Source organism: Macaca mulatta, chromosome 5 (assembly GCF_049350105.2).
Source record: "Macaca mulatta isolate MMU2019108-1 chromosome 5, T2T-MMU8v2.0, whole genome shotgun sequence".
NCBI classification, from domain to species: domain Eukaryota; kingdom Metazoa; phylum Chordata; class Mammalia; order Primates; family Cercopithecidae; genus Macaca; species Macaca mulatta.
The window spans coordinates 121,527,290-121,538,746 of NC_133410.1; the positions used below are offsets into that span (position 1 = coordinate 121,527,290).

The window sequence follows — 11,457 nt, forward strand, 5'->3', positions numbered from 1 at the left end:
GTTCTCTTCTGGTAGCAAGATTATGGCTAATTTTTCTACAAGGCATATATATTTATTTACATATATAAAAATATTTTAATGTAAAAACACATACCTAATCCCACCTCCATTAAAACAAATATTGCTACTCATGTTAGAGTCTAACAGCAATACTTTTTACTTTTAAGTCAGTTACTGCATTAGATAGTAGGAACAGAATTCTCTAGAAAATGGTTATATAACCATATGACATATGAGATTTAACTACTGGAGTTGCAGGTTCAAGAAAAGACTGCCAATGATTCTAACACTGGCACCATTCATACACCTCTTTACCTAAAGAGCCCCAGAAAAATCACTTTCCAGAGACAAAGAAGTCCTTAAGGTGTATTTGGAAGGTTTCACATCTTAGCTGCAGTACCTTGTGTCAAACACTAATAGTTTTGTTTGCCCCACTCCCACCCCGTGACCATTTTTTTGAGAAAAAGTTGTATCTATCCACATGATCACTGACCAGAGCAGCCATTATATAACGTGACTGCATTACCTGAGACAAGCTGATTGGTGAAGGGGTGGGCACCTGACCCAAGCTGACCCTTCCCTGGAAATGAAATCAAGAGATCAGGTCTCTTTGGGGGGATCAATAACGTGTAAACCTCGGGAGCTACAGGTGGCCATGGAGCCAGTACGCATTGAGGGTCAGAGCCAGTGCATTCAATCCCACCTGAGGTCTGCTGCATTCCTTCCTCGGTTCTGCGAAATATGGCAGCTTTCCTCTAACAACCCTGCTTTGGGGTTGGGTAGCTCTGGCAGAGATGCTAACTTTGTAATCAAAACAATTCTAATACTAACCAATTGCTCTTTTATTATAAAGCATTCATTATTATTTACTACTGGAGTTGGGCTATGGAAAGTGTTTCTATTCTTTGGAGAAACAATGATAAATAAACTTTTAGCAACCCACTCTCTCCTTTGCCAATCTTTTAAGAAAAAAAAATAGAAAAAAATTTTAATATTTCTCAAGTTGAACAAAACCCTTTCCAAGATTTACATTAGGAGAAATCATTATTCTGTATGAGCATGAGATTTTTCTGGCCCTAAATATTACTTAACACATTGTTTGGGTTCAATAACAATAATACATGAATCCCTTAATATTAAATTTATAGCTTAGAAACACATTCATCAGCCTCAAAGACAAGAAACAGAGGTGAAAGTCTTCCGAAATAGTCAAAATGTGACAGTATGCACACATTAAAGGATATACACTTCACTCATAGAAAGCCTTTACCATGAGACTACACACTGTAAGCAATTCAAACAAGCTGGGTGATCTGGCTGTAAATCCACATCAGACAGGAAGCTAAAATCCTAGAAGGAATCAATAGTAGGTAACCTTATATTAAGAGGAGTATATTGGTTTTCTATCTGCTGCTATAACAAATTACCGTGATTTCGTGGCTTACAACCAACACAAATTTATCATCATAAAGTTTTGTAGGTTAACAAGTCAAATATATCTCACTGGACCAAAATCCGGGTGTCCACAAGACTTTGTTCCTTTCTGGATCTTTGTCTTTTCCGGCTTCCAGATGTCCAATGCACACTTTCCAGCTTCAAGAGACTGTCCACATTCCTTGGCTCATGACCTCCTTCTTTCCAGCGACAGCAGGTCAAGTCCGTCTCACACCTCATCACTCTGACATCCTGATCTGCCTCTCTTCCACTCTTAAGGATCTGGTGATCAATTGGGCACACCCAGATAATCCAGCATAATCTATTTTAATTCCATCTGCAGCCTTCATTCCCCTTTGCCATGTAACAGCACAGTTACAAGTTCTGGAGACTAGCACATGAACATCTGGACATCTTTGGATGGGCCATTACTCTGGGCATCACAGGGAATAAGGAGGAAAACTAGACACACGAACTCAAACAGTCATTCAGGCCACTTTGTACAGGGACAAATATTTCACTCTACTGGAATGGTCCCCGGGCTGGGGAGTCGGGGTTAGGGTGCTGGACATCACATACTATTGCCCAGGAATAGACTGATGGTCTGAATCAAGATGAGGTTTAAAGCCTCTTTTGGTAAGAGGCTGGAGGGTTCACGAAAGCATTTTTAAAAGGCTGTTACAAAAACATGGACCTCTCACTACAGGAAATTTCACTTATCTGGAAAATTGTACAGGGAGCCTCACTACCTGGCAATGCTACAATTTAACTTAACTGAACGGTTACCTCATCTACTTAACATTCACTAGCTACCTTAGTTAAGTTGAATAAGTATCTTAAATAAAAAAATGGTATTTAAGAACTGAAAAAGACTTTTTTGAAGTTAACACTAGGAATATTTAAGTGTTAATTACAAACATTCACATATATTTATCTATGTAAAGTGGCCCAAGAACAGTTTTTTCCCTTATTTAGAAAAAAATTCAAATAAAATGATTAATTAAACTTTGACTTTATTATGTACATGGATACTATTAAAAAGGTGAATTCGTGAAATTTTAAAATTGTATATAACATATAAAAGTCAAACTTCTAATTTGGTAAGTAAATAATCCTAAACTTAACACAGTGGTTCTTTAAAATGTTTAAATATTTGTCTTAGATGCTGAATATAGACAAAGATAACTGTCATCTTAGGAGTAAACACACTATAATTCTGCAAAAAGAAATCATAGAAAAGCAAGGTAGTATTTCTCAAGTAAGTCCTTCCATACTAAAACCACAGTGACGCACAGACACTAGCCTAGAACATATTCCAGTACTGCAAGTACTGACACGCTGCAAACACCAGTAACAACCTGTCTGGAGCCTTGACCTTAAAAACAAATGGCTGCTGTGAAATGATGTGACCAAACCAAGAGATGGTTCCTTACAAAAACAAAGCAAAACACAAGATGAAAATCAAGCAGAAGAAGAAAATAATATAACCTTATTTTGAGAACACTACTTCATCTCAAAGGATACTTTTTGTGTATTAATCCTCACAGATGAGCACTTAAAATAATTTTGTGTAGATACAGGAATACAACAGGTGACTAAGTTAATGACTAACACAATTTACAGACTTCAAAATGATAACACTGAATTCCAAATTTCACAGCATAACAGATGACTATAATATACTACCCTAATAAACTCTTAATAAGTAGTGTCTATACAGCATCTACAGAGCTTTTCATCCTTCATATTTCTCCTCTTAGACTTTCTGTGTTCATGACTCATTTTCATCCATTTCTGTCGGAAAACTGCTTTGGGAGGAGCAGAGCGAATAAATGCCATACTCAGGTATGGGCCTGTGTGGTGGCCAGTTGTTTTCTTCCAAGAGTGATCTTGGAGATAAAATAAATTGAGTCTCAAAAAATTCCAATGACTCGCCATCTTCCTTCTCCATCAGAAACTGATACTCTCCGAATCTGACCATGCACCTGTATGGCAGGTCCATTTTATTTAGGTAGCCCAGCTCTCTACTGTCCACGATCAGACTGGTCTTTTTACTCATATTTTTTATTTCAAAGGAGAGAACTGAGCTGTTGAATTTTTTAAACAGCTGCAGAGAAAACTGAACTCGGGAAACCTGTTTGTCCTGAAAAGTATAACGACAGATGTTGGAATTTCGGCCAAATTTCACCACTTCGCTGGAAGGGAGTTTCTCTCTGTTTAAAAACCTTATTGACTGAAATATTCCACATTGCAACTGGCCAGGATGGTAAACCGTCATCTGGAGACAAGTTACTGTCTCTTCTGTGTCAGCATCTTCAAAACTGCTCATGATGTGCACAAGGCCCACCTGCAATAATTAAATTACCATGTTAGTTTCTGCTTATGCTTAAGGCATTCAGAGCTTTGATTCTAACGTTTTGATGAATATCAACTGATAGGCAATTTATTCGGAGTAAGAAAACAATACATAGACAACACTTTCAGTGAACTAGTAGATATGTGAAATCTTATACCAAGCCCTATAAAATTGCTACACTAGCTTTTCCTATCTTTTTCATTTCTAGTTTGACTATAAGACCACGCATAAAATGCAGACAATAACAAAGAATGATTTTTGATAATAAAATGAGTTGAGGGAAGCATAAAGAAACCTCAGCTCCTCTTTCACCTAAATAGAGTCACTTGAGCCCAGAGAAAATATGACAGGTGTACTTTAAAAACAAAGTCAGGAAATAAAAAATCCCTTTGGTTTGAATACATTCAGAGGATATATACATAAAGAAAACTTAGTTTATAAACTGGATTATAATTAAATATATTATGAATTATGAAACCTGGTTAAATAAACAATAGTTATAAACAAATAATTGCAACATTTATCCTTTACATCCTCACTTTGATTTCTAACAGGTAAATGATTAAAAATAGTAAATGCTTTAAATGGTTATTTTATTCTATAATTTCAAATTTCAGACATTACTTTTAAGAATATAAGTCTCCGTTAGTTGGTTCTAATTATCACAGCCTGCACTGGTATCAGAATTATTTATTTTTGTCAGTGGTACTCAATGACTGGATGGACAAACTGTCATTAACTACAAATAGAACAATCTAACTGTTGTTAACCACATCCCTTAAGAGCTGATGGCCTGAGGTGCCCTCCACCTACACTTCACTTCATATGTCTTTGATAATTAGTACAGTACTTAAAAGCAGTATAACGGGATGGCAGAAATAGCTACTAAAAGTTTTGTGAAGTTACTTCAACACAGAATAGCCATTTTAAAACTAATTTAATTTTTTAAAAGTACATGCACATGATTTTAAAATTCAAACACTAACAACGGATTTAAAAAACAAGTATTTCTCCCCCATCTGAATTCTTTGTCTTTCTCTCCTAGAGTACAACCACTGTAAAAGCTACTTTCTTCCTTAAAGAAATTTTCTTTACACAACCAGCATAACTATGTGTGTACACTCTCACACACAAACACACATACAAGCACATTTCTCCACAGAGAAAAAAGTTTCTTACACAAATAGAAACACGCTATATTTAGTTCTGAACCTTTCTTTGTTCTTCTTCTTTTTTTTTTTTTTTTTTTTTTTTTGAGACAAGTCTCTGTCGCCCAGGCTGGAGTGCAATGGCATGATGTCAGCTCACTGCAAACTCCACCTCCCGGGTTCAAGCAATTCTCCTGCCTCAGCGTCCCGGGTAGCTGGAATTACAGAAATGCACCACCACACCCGGCTAATTTTTGTATTTTTAGTAGAGAGGGAGTTTCGCCATGTTGGCCAAGCTGCTCTCAAACTCCTGAGCTCAGGTGATTCACGATTCACCCACCTCACCCTCCCAAAAGTGCTGGGATTACAGGCATGAGCCACTGTGCCTGACTGATTTTTCAATTAATAATACATATGGGTGATAATTTTCCCATATCTACACGTACAAATATACCTCATTCTTTAACAGCTGCACAGAATTCTGTAACTGTAGCACGGTGATAAGTTACACTGGTACACAGAGAGATGCTGAGTGCCGCCTGCATTCCTTGGATGACTCTCAGTTGCTGCGGCTACCGGACACTGTCTGCTTATACTGATTTGGGGTTTGGAGATCATCAGTCTTAAGTAAGAACGATTTGTAGTTTTATTGTTTTTTGTTTGCAATCTATATTAGATGTTGGCATCAAAATTATGCTGGTTTGAAATATAAAAAACAAAAATCAGAATACTTTCCTCCCTTTCTACCTTGCTGGCATTTACTTTTTTTTTTTTTTTTTTTTTGGAGATAGCGTCTTGCTGTCACTGGAGTGCAGTGGCGTGATCTTGGCTCACTGCAACCTCTGCCTCCCAGGTTCAAGTAATTCTCCTGCCTCAACCTCCCGAGTAGGTGGGACTACAAGCGTGCGCCACCACTCCCAGCTAATTTTTCATATTTTAGTAGAGATGGGGTTTCATCGTGATGCCCAGGCTGCTCTCGAACTCCTGAGCTTAGGCAATCCAGCCACTTCTGTCTCTCAAAGTGCTAGGATTACAGGCATGAGCCACCATTCTCAGTCCTGCTATTTACTTTTAAAATACAATCTTTCCTTCTGTTTTGCAAAGTTTTGCTGCTGGAAATCAAACTCTCAATTTATTCAGTTATCCAACAAACGACATAGGTAAGCAATATTTCTTTTCTATTGATTTGAAAATGCATCTTCAATTTTATTTTCATAATATATTTTTGAACATTATTGCATCATATTGCTCTACCCAAGCAGGCCACAGATGTCCAGCTATAAGCAGAAAAACTGAGAAAAATCCTCAAAGTCCTGTGCCGGGGTGGTAAAACTTACTATGAAACCAAAGTCAGCAAGAATTAACACACAATGGGTAGAACTGGTTAATCCATCTTACACTGTGATTTGAAGACACTGTAATTATGATAATAAAGTCTTATTATTCAGGAAGCAGACAGCATAAAAGAATAATTATAAGTCATGGAATGATGCATTAGCAGTCGACAAGAAAAGCATTTGCTATTAAGAAGAGCCTGAAAAGAAGCATCAGAAATCTGTAAGTGATCTCCAGCTTTATTTACAATATGCTGCCATCAATCTAGTTCATTCTTGGACTTCAGGCAATAAGAATTGCAAAAGGAGAACTGGATTAAAAACCATGGTGTATTCTGGATCTAAACAGTCTTTTGGTAATATCCAAATTTTGTTTTTGTATGCTCTACATAAGCTATTACTTTATAATTCAGTCTTCTGAGCAAATCCACCACAAGAAAAGCTTACCCCATATAGGTTCTTATACTCAGTCCCTAGGGCAGATATATTATCCACTGTTAGGGAGAAAAAATGGCATTCTGGTTTATACATCAGTGGCTGTGAGTGTCTTGGTATAGATCAATTCTCTGGATTTGATGAATCTCTGGATTCACAATTGTGACTCCCTCCAACAAACACTGAGGCAGACTGCATTAGTGTCAAATATTTGCCACCCCATCCTTGCAGGCCTATCCCTACCAGTTCTGCCCCTTTAAAATGATGATCCACTTCATTAACAACCATGTCAATGAAACATGAATGAAAGACAAGCAGAAACTTACTTCTAATCAGAAGCTTAAAAGCCACTGTGTAGTTCCACCTTCCCGCTTTCTTTTGTCAAAACATCAGCAGTTCCCACAAGGAGCAGCTCAGTCTGGGTCCCAGAGGGAAGAGCCAAAGACAGATACATAAAGGACAGGTAATATTAGCAAAAAAATCAACCCTTCTTCCAATAAGCCACTGGAATTTTTGAGGTCATTTGTTACTGCACCATATCAGACCCTGAGCTGATGGATGCATTCACCTATCTTATGAAGGTGTAAAACCACAGCAAACCCTGACAATGATATGGTTTGGCTGTGTCCCCACCCCAATCTCATCTTGAATTATAGCTCCCACGATTCCCACATGTTGGGGAAGGTACCTGATGGGAGGTAATTGAATCATGGGGGTGGTCTTTCCCATGCTGTTCTTGTGATAAGTCTCACGAGATCTAATGGTTTCATATGGGGGAGTTGCCCTGCACAAGCCCTCTCTTTGCCTGCTGCTATCCATGTAAGACATGACTTGCTCTTCCTTGCCTTCTGCCATGATTGTGAGGCCTCCCCAGCCATGCGGAACTGTGAGTCCATTAAATCTCTTTCCCGTATAAATTACTCAGTCTCAGGTATGTCTTTATTAGCAGTGTGAGAACAAACTAATACAGACAGGAATAAGGGCTATTACTTATTTCATGCCTTTCATATGCCAGGCAGACTGCTAAGTCCCTGATCACTGTAACCAAGTACATCCATTTTTCTAAGTCATAGTTTAATTTTTTAAATTATTTTCTCTTTTCCCCTTTCCCCGTGCCCTGCTTCCTACTTAGACCTTCAGAAATGCAAATGTAACCTTTCACTTCTCCTGACCAGACATTCCCTACAGGGCAAGTATATCTAACCATGACAACCTTGACTTTGATCTCTCCTGGATAGTTGGCAATTTGCAGACCAAAGCATGTCCCCACAGAACTCTCACTTCCAGGGGGTGCCCTCTGAACTCACACCTACTAGGAGGGCATGGTGAGAGTGTGCCTGCTTGGCCACTTATATAACTTATATTTCTGCCCAGGAAGGTGCCAACTCAACTATCTGGTAAAACACAAGGGAAGCAGGGGACCCCCTGCTCTGGCTCACGTCCCACCCTACTTTATAAAAGTGCCCACTTTCTGCTCCAAAAGTGAAGCAGCACATTCTGGGTGTGGATAAAGGCAGAACGTTTTGTGCCCCCTTCCCCAAGCTAGCTTAGGAATTCACTTTTTTTGGTACCAGACCGCACTCTTGTTAATTGGACTCTGCATGCAGTGGGCCACTAACCTGCTTTTTGGTGACAACAGTTCATCTCATCTTCAAAATAACCCTGTGAATCACTGCTTCACTGATGAGGGAGCTGAATCTCAGAGGGTTTAAAAACTAGCCCAGATCACAAATCCAATGTCAAAGACAGAACTCAAACTCGAATGCATCCTCTCTTAACCATTACAAACACTGCCTGCCCGGTTACCAGTTACTTCACAAACCTTAGCAGTTAACATGTAGAGAAAGGGGACATAAAGGTGTGTGGGCTACAACCAGCAAGGCACCAAACAAGAATCTAATACTGGGGAGGAAAATAAGCCATTAGTGCTACCTCATAGGAGGAGCAGGCTCTGAAGCACCAGGTTACTGTGAATATCAGTTATCCTTAAGCCTGGGTGTATAATATTAACATGGACCTAGTACTCATCAGTAATTGTGGCGGGTTGTTTAGAGACCATGTTGATCTCTTACCTCAAGGAACTTAGAAACGAATCTATTTGTTTACCTCCAAAGCCACAAGGTCTCTCTACAAAGTGGCCTGAACACTCTGACATTTCAGAGTGGTCAGCAGAAAAACAGGAAAAGACAGAAGCTGACAACTAAAATAATATACTTAAAATTGTTAGATGTTTAAAAACCACGGGTGCACATTTGCTCAAAACAGCATTTTGAAATCTGTTAGTCATGTTATCAAAGAAACAGGGGAACAATGATTTTATATAGTGATAACAATGGTTACCTCTGGAGACAAAAACTGGGGGCCTGAGAGAGGAAGGAGACTTACTCTCCACTGCACACTCTATACCTTTGGAATTTTATACCATGTGCACTTCAATATCTATTCAAACACTTAACAAATATTTTCTTTACAACATCACCAACCCTCTGATGTTTATGGAATTGACAGTGGTTGGAGACTAGCAAAGTATCATTGAAGGGGTAAACTGTGATATCTGACATGGAAAAGTTGTAAAACACTGATTAATATCTGACAAACAGTAATATCTGTGTTAACAAAGGAAATACAATAAATATAGAAATAAAAATAAGCACTGCCATTGGAAACTCTGTCTCTGAAAGCTGAATACAGAAGGCATGGATGCTGCATTCTTGAGTGTCCAGCTCTTCTGTGCTGGACAACAGGATGTATATATACACTTACCTGGGAGGCTTAGAGTTGGGAAGAGAAGGGTTAGATCGAGGGCAAGGCTTCTGACTCCTCTTTGGGGAAAGAAGAATGGATATGTGTAGAGGTGTTATGTGCAAAAACAGTACTTCCACCTCTGCTACCCTCCCTGCAACACACACACACGTACACACACATACCCACACACACACACACCCCCACACAAGGTCCTGCAAAGTCAGTGAAGAGATGTACTACTCTCACCTTGCCGAAGGGTGTTCGGCCTTAAAATGTCATAAACAAAAAGATATATAGAAATATTTTCGCTAAAAGGACCCAGGTGTCTAAGCGGGTTTAACAGAAAGCTTGGCGCCCCTGGGTGGTCATGCATGCCAACAAGATTTCTCAGGCTTTAAGAAGTCTGTTTTTTAAAACAGGGTTGACTATGCTAATGGGGTCTGCTCTGGATGCTGAAAATTTTTACTTTCATTTCCCCCCAGCCCCCTCTCCTCCCCAGTTCCCCCTGAATATATTCTCAAGAAAGAGTATGTCTTTGGGTGTTTGCAAGTAGGAAGTTTCAAGGCTTTTCTCCCTAACGAACAACGAACACTGAGCACATAGGAGGGGAACAGAAACTTGGAAGCCGAGCAAAGGTCCAAGTAATCCTCCTGCCTAACCCTGCTCAACAGGATCATCCTGAAGTGTGGCTCTGAAGATATTTGTGAACTCTGGCACAGCTGTTTGGCAGAATTAATACTAAAGCCACCGGTCTTGCTTGCAAAAACAAAGAATCAAAAAAAAAAAAAAATGTGAAAACCAAACACAGCAGGAGGAAACCCTTAAGAAAGCTCGGTGTCTTTCAGACATAATATTTTCTTTCTCCCACTCTACTTAATTGGCCTGACCCGGGGTACAGTCCCACTTCCCGGTGGCTGCGGACATCCGCAGTGAGGCTCAGTCTGTGGATTCTGGCTTCAGAGGATTTGGGAAATTCCACCTTTCAATCTGAAATCTGGGGAAAGTCCCAGAAAACAACGGATTACTATATTTATCTCATGAACCAGACTGAAACAAGAACTCAGGATAAGGACCAAGGACCTCGGCAATCCAGGGAGCCCAGGGCCCCTCAGAAAGGTCTCCGACAGCGTGGAGCCGACAGCGTAGGGCCGTGGCAGTTGGCAAGGGGGGCGTCGCGCACAACTGCTCTGGAGCCACACTGCATAAAAGGCATTCGTTTTTGTTTTCTGATTAGAAAAACGTTGCACTAAAGTACACTAAAGTACAGAGAAAAAACACCCCCATCTCCAATGTTTCTTCATTTATGTAAATATTCTCATATTTTATAAAACAGGGAGGTGCGGTCTATAATTTTTGCAGGCTTTCCTTAGCATATGGTGAGCGTGTGCCAGCTGAGCCGGAGCGGCGGGGGATGACTTCCGATCCGAAACCCCGAAAATCTCCTGGACAAAGCTGCTGTCTCTGCGGGATAAACGGAAAAGGGCCAGTCCCCACCTCACCCCTAGCCCGCCGCCCCGCAAGTACCTGGGGCTGGGGAGTGCGTGAACTCTCCTGAGTTGTTCGGCTCGCCCGGCTCAGAGCGAGGGGAATCGAGGAGACTGGGCGCAGGCTCGGGGAGGGCGCCCGGCCGCTGCTCCTCCGCGCGGGCAGGTGTGAGCCCCGGGATGAGGGGAACCGAGCCAGGGACCACGGACCGCGAGCCGCCGATTCTCCTGCGCGCGCGCGGCCTCCCCTCCCACTAGCTGGCAGAGCACGTCCTTTCGCGCGCCCGGGGCCTTTGTAAAGCCCGCAGCGAAGGCGCGGAGGTTTTCAGGCTCCGCCCTCCCCACTGGCGCTCCCGCCCCTTCCTTCCTCCGGAGGTGACCCGGCGGCTGGCGCCTTTCTCCCGAAGCTCCCAGCTCCCTGGCCGCTTCTCTGAGTTCCCTGGCAGGGTTTGGTGCGCGGTGCACCGACCCAGACCGCGCCTTCCCAAACGAGTGGCCTCTCCGGAGAGCCCAATTGGCGA

General features: G+C 41.1%; 1 protein-coding gene across 2 annotated transcripts; it reads right to left on the reverse strand.

The window, feature by feature from the left end:
* Positions 1-2,389: 2,389 nt before the first annotated feature.
* Positions 2,390-11,175, reverse strand: TIFA (TRAF interacting protein with forkhead associated domain). Of its 2 annotated transcripts, XM_078001666.1 has the most exons (3): positions 10,977-11,105; positions 7,034-7,125; positions 2,431-3,781 (listed from the first exon to the last, which is right to left on the reverse strand). In XM_078001666.1, exon 3 carries the CDS (start codon positions 3,761-3,763, stop codon positions 3,206-3,208), a length of 558 nt encoding a protein of 185 aa, XP_077857792.1. In that variant the 5' UTR covers positions 3,764-3,781; positions 7,034-7,125; positions 10,977-11,105; the 3' UTR covers positions 2,431-3,205.
* Between the last annotated feature and the right edge of the window lie 282 nt (positions 11,176-11,457).

Coding starts and splice junctions, on each gene's coding strand:
- TIFA (XM_078001666.1), bottom strand. CDS start 3,763: ATGAGCAGTTTTGAAGATGCTGACACAGAAGAGACAGTAACTTGTCTC.